This window comes from Bacillus rossius, chromosome 18 (genome assembly GCF_032445375.1).
Source record: "Bacillus rossius redtenbacheri isolate Brsri chromosome 18, Brsri_v3, whole genome shotgun sequence".
Lineage (NCBI taxonomy): Eukaryota > Metazoa > Arthropoda > Insecta > Phasmatodea > Bacillidae > Bacillus > Bacillus rossius.
In genome coordinates this window covers 27,375,089-27,390,909 of record NC_086345.1, presented here as the reverse complement: position 1 = coordinate 27,390,909, position 15,821 = coordinate 27,375,089, and the positions used below count along the sequence as shown (strand labels likewise).

The window sequence follows — 15,821 nt, the reverse complement described above, 5'->3', positions numbered from 1 at the left end:
CGAGTGTGTAAAGTCACAATCTCGATGTATCGCTGGAAGGTATGGCCTTCGGCATAAAAACAAATTCACAAACCAGATTAACATTTCTTTATTAATTTAGCAGGAAATATTTGTATTAATATAAGAACCAATTTCAACACAATCGTTTAAGATTAAAAAAAAGCTTAACAAACTTTAGGCATTGTTTATTAACGAAATAAATTTCACTTATTATTAAATATGTTTAGGATAGAAAACAATTACTTAACTAAAGTTGTTTAAATTCTTAATAGAATTTAGTAACAAAAGGATGGATGCACAATAGCGTCAGCTGAAAATTGAACCCAAAATAGGACACTTAAATAACATAAAAATTTTAAGCGAGAAAAATTATTTAATAATGATGGTAAGAATAATGATTAAAATTTGTGTTTCTAACTAAACAAAGAATGTGCTAAAGGAAAATGAAATTCTTCGTGTGTTTCCATCAAGCAAAAATGTCACTTATAAAATATTTATAAATACATATTTTCCAATAAAACTTTTAGGTTAACGTCTTCCGACCGAAGGCCACCTACAACCACCAGTATCCGACCCCGCTAACGGAACGCACCCCTAGCCATGGCCTACCCGATTCCGAGTCAGGCGAGCACCGGAACAAATGGTTGAACTAAAGACCATGCCCTAATCAACCAGACACTGCGGTTTCTGTACATTATAAATTAAATGTAATTTAATGATAACATCACTTTTAATTAAAACCCCCGTCCAAGGGAAGTGCGACGTAGGAGTGCCCGGATCACTCACGTGTGAGTTTTTATACATTTGTGACTGCTCCCCTTGTTGCCTTCAGCCTAAATGAAATAAAGTAGTGTGTGACGTAATTATGACCTCCCCATTTTTTGTGTATAACTCGCCACTGGAGCAGTCAACAAGTGACGAACAGTCTCCAGTGTGACTCACTTTATTCAAACTTAATTATTGCAAACTCGTTAAATCTAATTCCTAGAGTATGTGTGTATTAGGTTAATGTTTATTATTTATTGTGTGAATATAGAGCCACTTGCAATCTCTTATTAATTTAATAATTTCAGAATAGTGTAACTTTAGAAACTTTGGCGCGACAGGACGCTGAGCCCTCCCCTCGCGCCTAGGACAAACGCCAGTACCGAGCAACTCGCGGACCGGGACGGACGTGCGTCCCACGGGGAGTCTTCAGCCTTTGTCTTCACCGAATTCACTCCTGGTAATTATAGTCACTCATCTAAACCTTTTCGTATTTAACTCCCCGTGGGCACCCGGTCCTTTTACGGTGTAGGGCCTATCCCAGCCGCGTAAACATAAAATCCCCGCACTAAACTTTAAGCGGGGCTGTTCACCGCCTACAATCGACCTCCCTCTAAACCTCGACTGGCATGAGGATCTTAATATTAGTGACGGCGCGTCAGAGCGCCCAGTGTCAACCTAGTGTAATTTGTGTAGGGAAAATTAATGTGCATAGTGTAACTGTAACTGCAAGTGTAACTGCCGATTTCAATTAAACGTCCACTCCGCACAGTCCGTGCGCGACGTGTATGTGACAGTGCAAAACTAAACTCGTGTATGTTATTTTGTGAACTTCCCTAATCCAGCCACGGATCAGCGTGCTATGCTCTGTAGGGCCAGTAGTGTACCAATAGCCAGGGATCCCTCCCACCACGACCACCACCGCCGGTCCTTGCGGGCCACGCAGGGGCATTCGCACCCAACGACCCAACTCGTGGTTAGCCACAGAGCTAGCCTGGCGCCCTCCCGGACACATTTTCAGTAAAAAACCAGCCTTCCCGCTAGGAACCACACCGGACCTCGAACACGAGAACCTGGACAACGGCAAGGTGATGGTTTTAAAATACCTGTATGAATATCTCGTTCATCTGTACCATATTTAATTACTATGAATAAAGAGCTATATCTTTATTTTAAACAATATTTTACAATTTAACCTAAGAAATAAAGTTCGGAGGCTATAATTTAGAATTATATTTAATATATTACTTATCAATTGCATCTAAATTTTACATGCACAATTAAACACATCGTAAAGTTATTTTCATACTTTTATTACAGCAAGGTGTGCAATACCATATAACACTTGCATATTTGTGTACTTAAATATTTGCATTCTTGCACACTTGCGCCCATGCACATTTGTGCTCTTGTCATCTTGTATACTTGTGCATGTGTCCACTCGCGTATTCGAGCATTCGCGCCTTTGCGCTCTCACGCACTTGGGCACTTAAATATGCGTGGTTGTTTCTTGGAGGCAGTGCGTCGAGCAATCCTCAATCCGGGGCCATTTGCGCGGTCGGTAATCGCTGGAGCAGTCTTGAGCGGTTTCAACATGATGCGAGTGGCTCAGGTTTAACCATACAATGCTATGAGGATAGGTGAGTTGCAGTGTTATGGATCCGCCTCCGCCTGACACCACCCAAATTTAAGGAATTATTTGGACAGAGGGCAACACAACAAGGTTTCAGCTTATTGTTGTGAATTGTGCCACGGCCATATTCGCTAGAAAAAAATTGTTCTTAGGTGTAGGTATTGTTATTTTAATTACTATTGCAAATCAGTATTGTTAAATTGTGTTAACTTATGTGAGTAGGTATTGTTTTAACTGTATAACTAAATATTTTTGTCAGTATATTGCTTTTCACAATTTAGTTTGTCGTGGGTAATTTTATCTGCAACCTTATCCAAATAGTATTACGTTTTCTATACCTAATAATATAATAAACAAGAATTTTTTTTTTTTTTTTTTCACATTTGGACTTAACACACACATTTTTTAATAGTCATGTACATTGGCACCAATCAGTGCTCCTCTGTCCCACAGGCCGTAATGCAACATTGAAGTCTGCCCTGTAGAGTGTGTGTGCCACAAACACTACCCGGGTCAGTCTGGTGTAACGTAGTGCATCGAGAAGAACGACCCGACGTCAATGTATCAATAACCACCAGCGCGGTTTTCAAGTGTCGTGTTCCTCCGACGTGCCAGGTGGATGGCAAACTGCTAAATGTAGTTCCCAAACTTTATTCTTTCTTTAATTGTTAATTGATTAGAAAATCTCATCACATGTCTTTCTTGATTAATTTAAGAGATAAATCCTACTGACTTCATACATGTTAAAATATTTCCACTTAAATTTTTTTGTAATTGTTTCCCACTTGTATCTGCTGGTAACAAATAACTAATAATAATAATAATAATAATAATAATAATAATAATAATAACAACGGAACTCTGGGAGATCTGCTGGAGGGGCTTAACTCTGCCGCGGTTTCTCTGCGCACTTCTGAAGCTTACTTGGAGTTCCGCTTGGGGCTTTGCAGGTTTATTTACACACACACAGAGAGAGAGATACTTCAAACACATACATGAGCAGCAAAAGTTTAATATCACATGACTAAATAACTAACTAACTGTGTGAACAAAACTTGGACGTTGATTTTAACCTACTTCTAATTGTCGTATCGATTTGAAACTTGGCAAGCCTTTGTAATCCAGATGACAATGCAACAATGGCTACTAGTGAACCCCTCAAGTTTGGGCTCATTTGAAATGTTTTAACGAGTCACATAATACACTTGGTGATGAGGGTCACCATTACACATACTTACAAAGTTTCAAATCGATATGGCAATTAGAAGTAAGTTGTAATCAACATCCATAAACTGTTTATCTACTTCGTTAGTTACATCTATTTATTGTCTGTTAAATGACTAAGTTAAAAAGCAAAGGCTGCTTTTTGTGTTACAATCTAACTATAATTTACGAACTTTTTAGTGTGTAACTGATGAAAGCATGCTTTGTAGTTTTTTTTTAAATTATGTGCTTTACTCATTTAAGTATTACCTAAGCACTATCCAAGAAGGTTACAAATTCTCATCCAAAAGTCAACATGATTTTTGACGTGATAATGTCTTATAAATCGATGAACGCCGGCTGCACGCATGAAAAAACATGACTCATTGTCACGTTCCGCCTCAGCTGAGCATGCAAGAACCGGCCAACCACCTTGCGAGAAAATTTTCTATAATATCAAACAGATTAAGGTGGACTTTTTAACTAATTGTTCATGATTATATTTAAACAAATTATTTAAATTAAATTTGTAAAAACTGTAAATAATATTTGAAAATTAAAAAGAATGCAATTTTTCATCAATGTTTTCCTATGACGTTATCACATAAAATTATCGTCCGTAAACCGACTTTACAGACAAACCCCCCCCCCCCCCCCCTTTTTTTTTTAACAAACCATTGGCTCTAAGAATAAAAACACTTTTCTGCATAACTTACAAAAGTATTTATTTCAAAACATTACAACAGGGAAATAATGCCTTAAACTTTCTGCAAGACACAAAAATCAGTTCTCATAAATTATAAGGACGAAGTAGTATGAACTTGATGGCATTGCATATTTTCTTTTCCTCTACAATTAGTATATCACATTGCAGAAAGTGGTAAAGTAAACTAAAGCTTCTAAAACAGTTTCAGACATCTCTCATATTTAAATCATGCGACAGACGTGTTAAACAGATGCAGATATGCATTCCCTCTTTGCTACAGTGCCGCACCGCTAAAATGTCGTGAAACACAAGAACACCTTCACCAAAGGATTAAATTGAAATTTTTATGTTATAAGTTTTTACAAGTAGAACAGTATTAAAAAAAATAATAAACAGCTACACAGGATAAAAATATTGAGGCATATTGTTCATAAAATAAAAAAAAAAATACTCTTTTTCTCTTGCAAAAAAATTGCTAACAACTCACTACATCAAATGCACAGCAAGTAGAACAGGCATGAACACATTGCAGTTCTCATTATCGAATTTAAAAAAAAAAGAAAAAGAGCAAATACTGCTGCCAGTTGTTTCCCGAGCGGAGTGTCCGAGTCCTCGCGCAACAAGCATCGCCCAAGCGAGGAGTCCACCGCGAAAGCTGCACGCGAACAACAACTAGACGCTACGACTACGTCACTGGAATGTTCGACCACACGGACGAGGGGGGTGAGGGGGGGAGGGGGAGGTGATGAAGCCTTCGTCCCCGGGCTGGGGGGGGGGGGAGAAGGGGAAGAGACCGACGGGGGGCGGATGGCCGGGAGAGCGGGCGCGGCACTCGGTGCGAACGCGCCCCGCCCGGGAGAGGCTTGCCGCTGCTTCGCTACACGTCCGCCGGATTCGTCGCCGCCTCGGCTTCCAAGTCCTCCATCTTGGCCAGGGGAGCCTTGCGCAGCTTAATCTGGAACACACAGCGGACACTCGCTGAGCCGTGCCACGGCACGGGGCTCCCTGAGCCACCACCAGCAGGAAGTCATCACCCAACTGCTGAACACATTGCCACCAAACAAGACACCGTGAAAGGTGTTTAATCCAGCATCCTACGGTTCGGCAGATTTCAGTAATCCAGCATTCTATGGTTCAACACGTTATATAATCCGGCATTCTATGGTTCGGAACATTCTGTAATCTGGCATTCTATTGTTCGACACATGCTGCGATCCGGCATCATATGGTTCACCACGTTCTGCAAAAAGGCATACTGTGAATCAATGAATTCTGTAATCCGGCATCATATGGTTCGGCACATTTTGTAGCCCGGAACTGATTCAGCCGCTCGAATTGTGATTTTTTTAGGTGAATTACAGTTGCCAGGTCATATCACTGCGCTGCCACATCTTCTGTTAGCTCAGAGTTTATCGGTACGTCACTTTTCATTTCAGTGATGTGTTTCCTATTTTCTAGCCTGTCACATTTCACAATTTCACATTTGGTGTTTCAATAAAATTTAGATCGACTTTCAATAATCCGGTAAGGTCGCTAACATGCATGGCACGACTGTTGTGTCGAAATTGCTGGACTAAAAACCTTTCACAGTAAAAGATTTTATTTTTCCTAAGTTTGAGTTTGTAAAATATGTAAACTTTTCAGTTGCTATAGAAGAGAACTGTGATTTGTCTTATATTATTCTTTAATATTTGAGTTTAAGTTCGAATGGGTGGAATCAGGGGTAAAGAAGGTATGTCTATTCACTAAGGAATTAGTCCTTAATATCCAAAGGTTGACCACCCTCTAGTTATAACTTCCTGCAACTGTACCTTTTTGAACTGATATCAGAAATTAGTACTACAGTAAAAAACATCACTGAACAACTGGTTCAAATAAATATACTGTACTAATTAACTTCAAAACAAATCTCCTAATGTGAAATAGATCCCCAACCCACCCCTCTTTAGTGCTCATGTAATTACAAAAATTAACAAAACCAAATTTTTTATTAATAAACAGAAATAATAATACATAAATGTTGGGGAAATCATAGCGCATAAGGAATATTTAAAAAAAAAAACTAACACCGGATGTTAAAAAAAAACACCCGCGAAACAATAGCTTTTATGTTACAGAGCATGCAGTTAACAACGATTACACTTTGACATGTTTAGAACTTTTTTTATTTTTTTAACTTACACAAAACATGCAACATTTACAGACCCGTTATCAAGACGATTGGTGTGGTTTTTAACATCACACACTTGTGCCAACAGAAAAGAAATTCGCTCAAGGGGAAAGAGGAAGTTCGGGTTAGTTGTGTTATTACGTTTCTTACATGCGACACAAAGACCGACACCACGACACGAACACGGAACATGCACCACCACCACAGAGATGACCTCACGACGTTACGACAGTGCCGATATTGCTCACGTACAGTACTTACTCAAGGCAACTGGGATGCCCGCATGAAAAAAAGAAATATCACAGATCAGCAAAAATAACTCAATAAAATAAAATAAAAAACTATTATTAGCATTCACTAACACCAAACATCACACTCATAATCTTAAAGTTAGTACCGGTACCCATAGAGGCAAAATGAGTGTTACAATCTATAGATTGAAATATTCATATGTATACTGTATGCTAAATAACACCAAAACTCCAATTAAAATATAAAATACAATTTGACCATAATTTACCACACACAAAGTATTATTCGTGAATATCTCTAGCTCATATAATTATTCAAATTACTATTATTATTTTTAGTTTACTGGATGTAAATTATCCAATACATAATGGATAAAAAAAAAAAAGAAGGGAAAATATTAATACTCTAAAAATTGTAATAATAAGACAAAAAAAAAAGTAAATCCACCTTGAAACTAAATATTAAATGCATCTTTATTCCCTTCAAATAAAACAACATGGAGACTTTTTTTCTTTAATCAATAGAAATAAAATCAGTTCACGTGAATATACATTACCTTGGGAAAAAAATATTGTTTCAGAAATGCAGAGAATACATCAAAATACTGCTGAAATTCAATAGTAAAAAAAAAAAAAGTTTCAGAAACAAACACTGAAAAATCACAAAAAATTTGCAACATTTGTAACTGACTATCACTATTAAATTCAACATGGCAATAACAAAGCATCCTTAATGTAGCACAAACATTAGAGAAAATACTAATTCTTGCAGTTACAGTAACTAAACCGACAGCCTAAATTATGGAATGAAACGATGAGTGGAAACAAATACAGTACGTAGCTATCCATACATGTTGTTCTTTCTTAGTTGGTTACTTCTAGTTCTAACAGATTTGGAATTATGCAACGGGATGCCATTGCAGAATCTCTTGCCTAGTACGCTCATGTGATGGCCGGGCATTCAAACCGGCCCCCGAACCAATCAACTCGTCATTACACAACAGTGCTGCCAACTATAACTCAAAAACGCCCTGCAGGGGCGGTCCTGGATTTTGTCGTGCCTTGCCGGACGTATGGAATAACTCCCAGAGAACAGAAGGTTCCAGAGTCCCTCTTCCGGAATATTTGAAACAAACTATTTAGAAATTATATTTTCAAGCCAAACTGGAACTTAACTATCACCCATGGTTCTTATAACTTATTTTGATATTCTTATGACCATGCATTAAAAACCCAACTGGGTGATGGCAGAATGGAGAACGACATTTTCTCCTCAAAATGCTATCACCTGGGAACCCAAGACTTTTCCAGGAATTCCAGTGAATTTCCTGCTTTCACTAACCAATTCTAACTTCTTTTAATTTTCCCGAATTTTCTGTAATTGGGAAAATCTGATTTGTTTATGCAATTTACCATGATGATACTTATTATGTTCATCCTAATGTCTGGAAAAAAAAAATTATAGCAGGAACATGCATATCTGACAATAAAAATTTTAGTGCTTTATTACTAAACAATATATGTATTTCCTTATAAACTAAAACACTTTCTTGCCAAGTGCTGCATGCTTCATTAAGTTGCTCCTGAAGCTATGCTATCTACAATCTTTGATATGTCATTAGAACAGATACAACCCTAACAGTTATTACTGTTTCATTACTAAACATCATTTCATCATATTATAATCAGTATAAAGCCACGACTTCTTACGAAGACAATGTTCGACCCAGTCCAACCAGGTAATTCATAATTTTGTAATCAATGGTAGAATTTCCATAGTTTACATTCACCAACATTCTTCACATAGTAGGTAAAATGAGCAATAATAAAGTAATTTTTTTTGTTTAATGTTCAAGGTTTTATATTTAATGTCAAATAGTTACACTTATTTTAATTTTGGTCCAATATTGACTAAGCAATACGTTCAAAAACGTTATACTTTTGTAAGACGAGGAATTGCTGCACTCAAATTCATTAAAAACTTCGAACACAAAGACAAGATAGCCGACTGATGCCGACATACATCACTTAAATTTTTTGATTCGCTTTAAAAAATACTTACTGGCTTTTCTATCATCTAAACTTTTCAAGCATATTACAGAAAATTATCAAATTATTAGTGTATTAATGTGTTAGAGTATGCTAGCTAATTATGCTATTCATCTGCACTACAGCTGACAATGTCTTTAGAAATCCCGTTTATGAAATGCCAAAACGGGAAACTTTCTAACGCAAACATACAACACATTCGTGCAAAAATTACTATACTAATAAACAGCAATTAAAATATAAAAAAAATAGTACATTAAGCCATAAACATATGTGCATTTCAGTGAAATATCCACAAATTTAAAAATGCAACACTATTAAATGGGATTCCCATATAATTTTTCATATTTATTAATCAACTGTTGAAATTCAACAAACAAAATTTTTTTTTATATCAGGGTGTCCACACAAATCTGTAATCAAATGTCCCTGGCTTGCCCTGACTCAAATTGCATATTTTGCAGACTAAATCAATAAATCAATAAATAAATAAATAAATAAATAAATAAATTGCTAGAAAAAAATAAGGAAAACCCAGCCGCCATCATTACCACAGCTGACCTAGTTTCCTCTGCACTTTTTTTTTTAATTTCAAACAGAACCTGGCCTATACCATTTTATAAGGTGACGAAATGCTTTCATACTCTGGACTGGAGCATGACATTTCCCCTCAAATTATCATCACTAGGGAATTTCCATGACGAATTACAACTTCCCCGCCTTTCCCTGATTTCCAGATGTGGACATCCTGTATTTGCTAATAAAAAAAATAAAAAAATAAAAAAATGGCGTTGCTAAAAAAAAAATTAGTAATTCGCTAACCCAATAAACACCAACCACTATTCTTCGTTCACTCTTAGCTGAATTCTGAAATAAAATTTTTTCGTGTTCGACATCCCTACGCACTATTTTCAACCCACAACATTTGTTACAAACTGTATTTCTGAAAATATCACAGACAATGCTTCCTGAGGGTCCTTTTCCTTGAGCAAAGTTTGTTTCTGTGGTTCATCGTGCAATAAAGTTGGAAGATTCTTTTTCATCATAGTCTTAATGCTTGTACTAACCAAATTTTTTTTAAAAAATTTAACTTGTTTATCACGCATATTTGTTGACATTAAATGTCAGGTAAGAGTGAACAAGGTTACTAATTCAAAATGTTCAAATCTTAAAGGAGCCAAACAGCCTTTAAATGACTGCATAAATGTGTTTCATTGGAAGAGACAGGACAAGAAATATACTCACACCAAACACATAAAAACAACAAAAATTACTCAAACTTTTTAACTACACTGTGGCCATCAGGAGTGTACACAACACACAGTGTACTTTGTGAGTACATAAGTAGAGTATACAGTGTCTTCTTTAATCCTGATGAAGTTAATCATGATATTGATAATTTGAGAAACGTTTTGAAAATTTAGTATATTCTATATGTTTTTGTGTGGCGTTTTCATGCCCTGTATCTTTTAATGCTTGTAATATCATTATAATACATAATATAACTGAATATATTACCTATGTTTTAAAATTCTCCAAAGCACTAAAGGAGGAAAGAAAATACTAAAGGTGCAACGGAGTGAAATTCTACATGTTCAAAAATAACTGCAATCTCAATGCAAAATATTACATTACTGGAATGGCTTTCTAACATGAATTAAAATGCAAAACAACCTTAAATTTACAAACCTAGGATGCTATAAGCATCGAATAGAATATTTTTACGGCTTCAAATATTAGGTGGTTTTGAAAGTAATAGAATTTAAAACACAAAAACACCTCCAGTTTAAGACTACCTGAATTTAACACAATAATTAACAGGACCTAAAATTTAACATGACTGTTAATTTAAGACCACCTCGATTCTAAGACCACCTCAAATTTAAGAGAACATCAAATATAAGGCAACCTCAAAAATTAAGACGACCTCAATTCCAAGGTAGCCTTGAATTTACGACCTCAAATTTAAAGCTATCTCAAGTTTAATATAAGTACACAGAATTAGCTTTAAAATCAATTAAATCATATAAAAGAGCCATTATAAAATACTTCCAAAATTTAATAAAAAAACATATAATAAGGATAATCTATAAGCTTCAATACAATCATTTCATTCTTTATATTGCACATCATTTACAGTGACTTTATTGCCATGTTATTTATTAACCTTGATAAAAATTTGTAATATAGGGCTGCTTAAATATTTCACATGAAAAAAAATATGGTATGTACTGGTGTTTACATTAAAATAACAAGTACAACATTAAATATAATAAAGAAAAAATAAACACAATTATTTGCTAGACATGTTTGGCTTCCTTTATCAGTTGGCAAAGGTTGTTAATAAAGACTATGCTAAGAATATTGCAGCAGTAACTTGAGAGATGCAATGTTAGCTTCCAAAATAACAAGCAAATAAGCAGAAAAAAAATCCCAAGGAATAAAAGAAGTTGGTAGTAATCAACCATTCTAACCTCGTTTAAAACGTGTGTGTTGGACGGCCCGTCTGCCGGAGGGAAATCAACAACAGCTACTGAGGAGACAACACAACATCAGGTCAATGTACGGGGCAAACAGGGCACGACAGAGCAAGCATTAAACACAACCCCCACTGCGTAGCTGCCAAACGCTGCCTTCGAGTCAACTCGGCGTCCAGGTAAACGTATTACTCACGACACGAAACACCAAAATAAAATACAAGCAATAAATTACATACTCCTAAATGAAGCAATAAAACAATGAATATGGTGTAGCATCAGATTGAATAAAAAAAAGGATATCATATTGATATCAGCTAGTATAGGTTCAGTGATCTATTAAACACGTAAGTTATTGATAATGAAGTATCACTGTGTTACAGCTGAAATGTTACATGCATACTGCAAAGAACAAGTGGTTTAGGTAATAATTCATAAAAACCTTAATGCTGTTTCATCTAATAGTCATTACTATATTCAGAGCACGAGTATCTCGAATGATTAGCGTTGGCAACTACGCAACATGGTTTGTAGATCGAGAATACCGAAGGTACATACATGCAAGTTACTCTGGGACAACTATAATTCCAGCTACCAGTGTCCATCAAAATCAAATACTGTTTTATGTTCTAAAACAAGTCACAGAACCGTGATTAAGGGGCCCGCCTAGTCAACGATGTATTTTCGTTAGTGACACGGGATGATAAGTAGGACGCTCGCTGGTGCTTCTAGCGCGGTGTCTCCTCTGGACTGGCGCGCAGTCTTCTCCCAGTGCGTATGAGCGGCGACCGTAACATTGTATAGCAGAGAAATGAAGATAAATGTGTAATGCAAGTCCCTTAAGTGCTTCCAAGAATCTTTACCGGACATTTCAAGACTACAATTATCCTGAAAACATGCGTTCCAGCCATTTTCACTCTCCTAAAATTCAGTTTAAAAATGAAATACGGAAACTGAACTAATCATCCACCCTCAGCGTATTCTTAAATGATTTTCGTGAATAGACCCCACTGGTAAATCTTGAGCATTTTTTTAAATCGGGTGTTTACTTCTGAAGCTGTGTCCAGGTAGGCAGGGCTCCTAATGTTGAATTTTAAAGTTGTAAGATAAAGTGGTGTTTTGTGACCAGCGGCATCACACTCGTAGCCAGTTCAGAGACTCCTGGTGGCATACCTGATGGACAGGCAACCAGCGCAGATGGAACCCACGGAACGCTACACCATTATCTGCAATGCAGATATTTCTGAATACTGTGTTCCGATTGGTTGCGACATGTTGCGCCAGCTGATTAAACAAGGCCGCGGTAGCGGAAGACTACAAAAGCCACTGACTCCCGTGTCACTGCAGAAATGAGATAGACAAGACACCAGAAAAAATTAGAGACAGAACCAGACTTAAAGAAGCGCGGTTTACATGGAAGCGGAAGACGCATCGGGAGATTTACGGATCAGTCAGACGCTGAGGAACGAGAAACGTTAAGAAGATTACGTATAGACATAAGACGTAACGCCAGAGCATTGTGACCGTCTGACGGGGAAGAAATCGGCAGAAGACAGAGCGGCGCTAGAAAACGCCCTGTGTCGTCAGAACGTGCAACGAGGTGCCACAAGCACAACTTGGCCTTGGATGATGAGTTCTGCAGAAAAGTCAGGAGACGAAGATCCAAGATGGTGTCCTTCAGTTAAGTCTCCTTACAAGTAAAATTTTTTTAATATTTTCAGATGATGCTTTTGATGAAATACAACATGTTATATTTCCAAAATTATCATTCCAAATTTTCCTTCAAAAAATACAATCTTTCACAAACATAAAAAAAAAAAAAATCATTACTTTATAAAGTTGTGTGCTCTGTGAGGTGTACACAGAAACAAGGGACAGAGCTAATGGCTGAAACTGTACACGGGAAAGGGACAGCCAACGCCCATCTAAACGCAGGCTGAAAACTCAGGATGGGAGATTCTACGGTGAACTGAGTGTAGTTAAGGCATAATGCACGCAGGATCCGACACATCCGGGGCATGCATTCCTGCTACTCGTGTAGGGTGTGTTGTGTGACATACTCAAGATAGCCGTACATCCTCTCCTAGTTCACAGTAATGGCTCTACAGATGAACGGAAACATTTTCAGACTTGCATTCCTAGACATTCCTGCCTCCTCTATACGTCCTGCGAGTAAATGTGTAGTTTTCTCCTGCATTTTATACTAGCAACGTATCAAATTAATCGTTTCGGCATAGGCATCGGCCGATATTCCCAATTTTATTTTATTTTTTTTTCCGGATTTCAGATAAAATTGTTTCCAACCGATACTTGAGAAATTGAAAACCCATGCAAGAAGTAGAAGTACAATAATTTCATCCTTTCAAATGTCACCCAAATTTCAATTTACCTGTTTGTTTGTACTTAAAAATATTGCATTTTTGGAGACTTGCACTGTGATTACTTACAAAAAGTATTGAACCGGTTTTGCAAAAAAAAGCTTCAGTAATTGGATTGGTATCGGCCTTTATCCATCTCACCCATTACTATACCTATACACCCAGTATATATGTGAGGTGAATTGATATAGTTGTCCGTTTCTGACCAATAAAATGCACGCTCGGCCTTACAAACCTGATGCCACAGGTAGCTATTCAAGAAATGGATCCTCAAAATGTAATGTAGTGACCATAACAACGTTCATCTCTGATGTGACATAGGCATATAGGTTAAAACACACAATGATCATTAACTGCCACAAAATTTGAAGGCTTCAAACAAAAATGAGTCAATAGTTCTGCTAGACAAGCGGGCCCCTTAAGAAGTTATGCCATTCTAGAGACATAGGTAAATAACATATTGTCGTGCAGCTATTCAACTGTTTTAAATAAACTACTTAAGAATAATAAAATTTAAAAAAAAAAAAAAAAAAAAACAATAACAAAAATCACAATTTAATATGTTACGATACTTACCTACACTTCCTCACACACCACTTTCAAAAGATGCCACTAACACTTAAATAAAATATAAATATCACTGTTATAGTGTTAATTATTTCAAAGTGTTATGTACATGTATTGTGTAGTAAAATAATAAAATAAACATCAACCTTAAAAATTTTTGTACTTAGTAAAACTTTCAGGGAAACATTTTCAACATAAAACTACAATTTTTTTTTTTTTTTTTTACAATTATAAAAAAGGGTAAATTGTTAAAAATGTTATACATTCCTTAGAATCTACGTTTAGTATGCATTACCAGCGTTAGTTCAGAGAGGGGAAAAAACCACAGAAGCAAGGATAGCATACTGCGTTTACCAGTGCAGGAAACATTTTAGACACAAAACACACGCTTTTCATCAAGCCCCATAATCTGAAGTTACATTATATGTTTTTAATCTGGCAGTCTAGTGGAATGTCTTTATTCTAGCATTCTATGGTTCGGCACACTCTATGAATGAACACCCATAGAGTCAATCCCATTCAGAGTTTTTCGGGTGATTTCCATTCGCCACGTCGCATTATAGCGTTACCGTTTACCGACATTTTTAGTTAGCACAGAGTTTATAGTTACTATCAGTTTGCATTTCAGTAGAATGTTTCCTGATATATAGCGGGTTTCATTTCACTAGTATATTCCCACAATGATTTTTTTTTTCTAAAAAAGACAAATGCTTATTTAATATTTTTTATTTCTATGAATCACCTTGTTACAACTTGTTTTAAATACCTGTGTTGACATTACAGTAATACCACAACACAAATTTTCTCGAGGAACTTAAAAATTTTGACTCATTAATAGGGAAACTTATTAAAAAGTAATAGTGTATGTATTTATTTATAGGTCAAATGCTAAATTTTTTATTTTGGTTGCAATTTTCTTAAGAGAGTTATACTGTACACTGACACTCAATTATCCATTAAAATCATTCACCAGCATGAACGTGGTCTGGGAAATGATGAATTAAAATACTTTCTACTGCATTCCAACAACAAAGATAAGGTAAATGAAATGTAATCAATACGAAAGCATACCGTATTTACCTGATTATAACGTGATGGTATTTTACCACAACTGCTAAAACCTAAAAAGTGGGGGGTCGCATCATAATCGCAAGCTTGTATCTCGCCCACTGGAATATTGTTACCTTACACAGCGATGGGAACAGCTTACTTGAAAAACCACACACACACACACGGCCTCGTAACTGCATCACTTGTGCCACTTTAGACCGCGCTTGTTTAGGGGCTTTCTGAGCCTCTTGCTTGGGAGGGAGGGGGGGGGAAGGGGGGTCAGCAGGTGTGACGAATGAGACAGGATAACACTCCGGAATGCCATGAGGTGGAGGGGGGAGTCAGCTCACTGGCTATTGGCCAAGCCACCCCTCACCTCCTTTTTCACCCTCCCTGGCGACTACGGTATATCGCAGCATTCTTTGCTTTCTGACACACTGCTTTTTTCGAACTACAGCCGTAAAACTCTTCCAACTGCAGCTTGCCGTTTCGAAAACGTAACGCAAATCACTTCGCCGACAAGACAGTGGCACCAAAAAAGCTGCTGTTGAAAATGTAGTGTATAAATGTGT

The 15,821-nt window shown here is 36.8% G+C and overlaps 1 protein-coding gene across 6 annotated transcripts in view; it reads right to left on the bottom strand.

Annotated features, from left to right (window-relative positions):
• Positions 1-4,300: 4,300 nt before the first annotated feature.
• The window catches only part of LOC134541466 (lethal(2) giant larvae protein homolog 1), a 57,191-nt gene continuing 45,670 nt past the window's right edge, over positions 4,301-15,821 (bottom strand). For 2 of the 6 annotated variants that reach the window (XM_063384944.1, XM_063384946.1), the window contains exons 20-21: positions 11,252-11,310; positions 4,301-5,262 (exon numbers count right to left, since the gene is read on the bottom strand). In XM_063384944.1, coding sequence (XP_063241014.1) covers positions 5,185-5,262; positions 11,252-11,310 — 137 coding nt within the window. In that variant the 3' untranslated portion in view covers positions 4,301-5,184. Of the gene's footprint in view, positions 5,263-6,627; positions 6,748-11,251; positions 11,311-15,821 lie in introns of all 6 variants that reach the window. The other 4 variants (XM_063384947.1, XM_063384948.1, XR_010076638.1 and 1 more) reach the window with 3 other exon arrangements.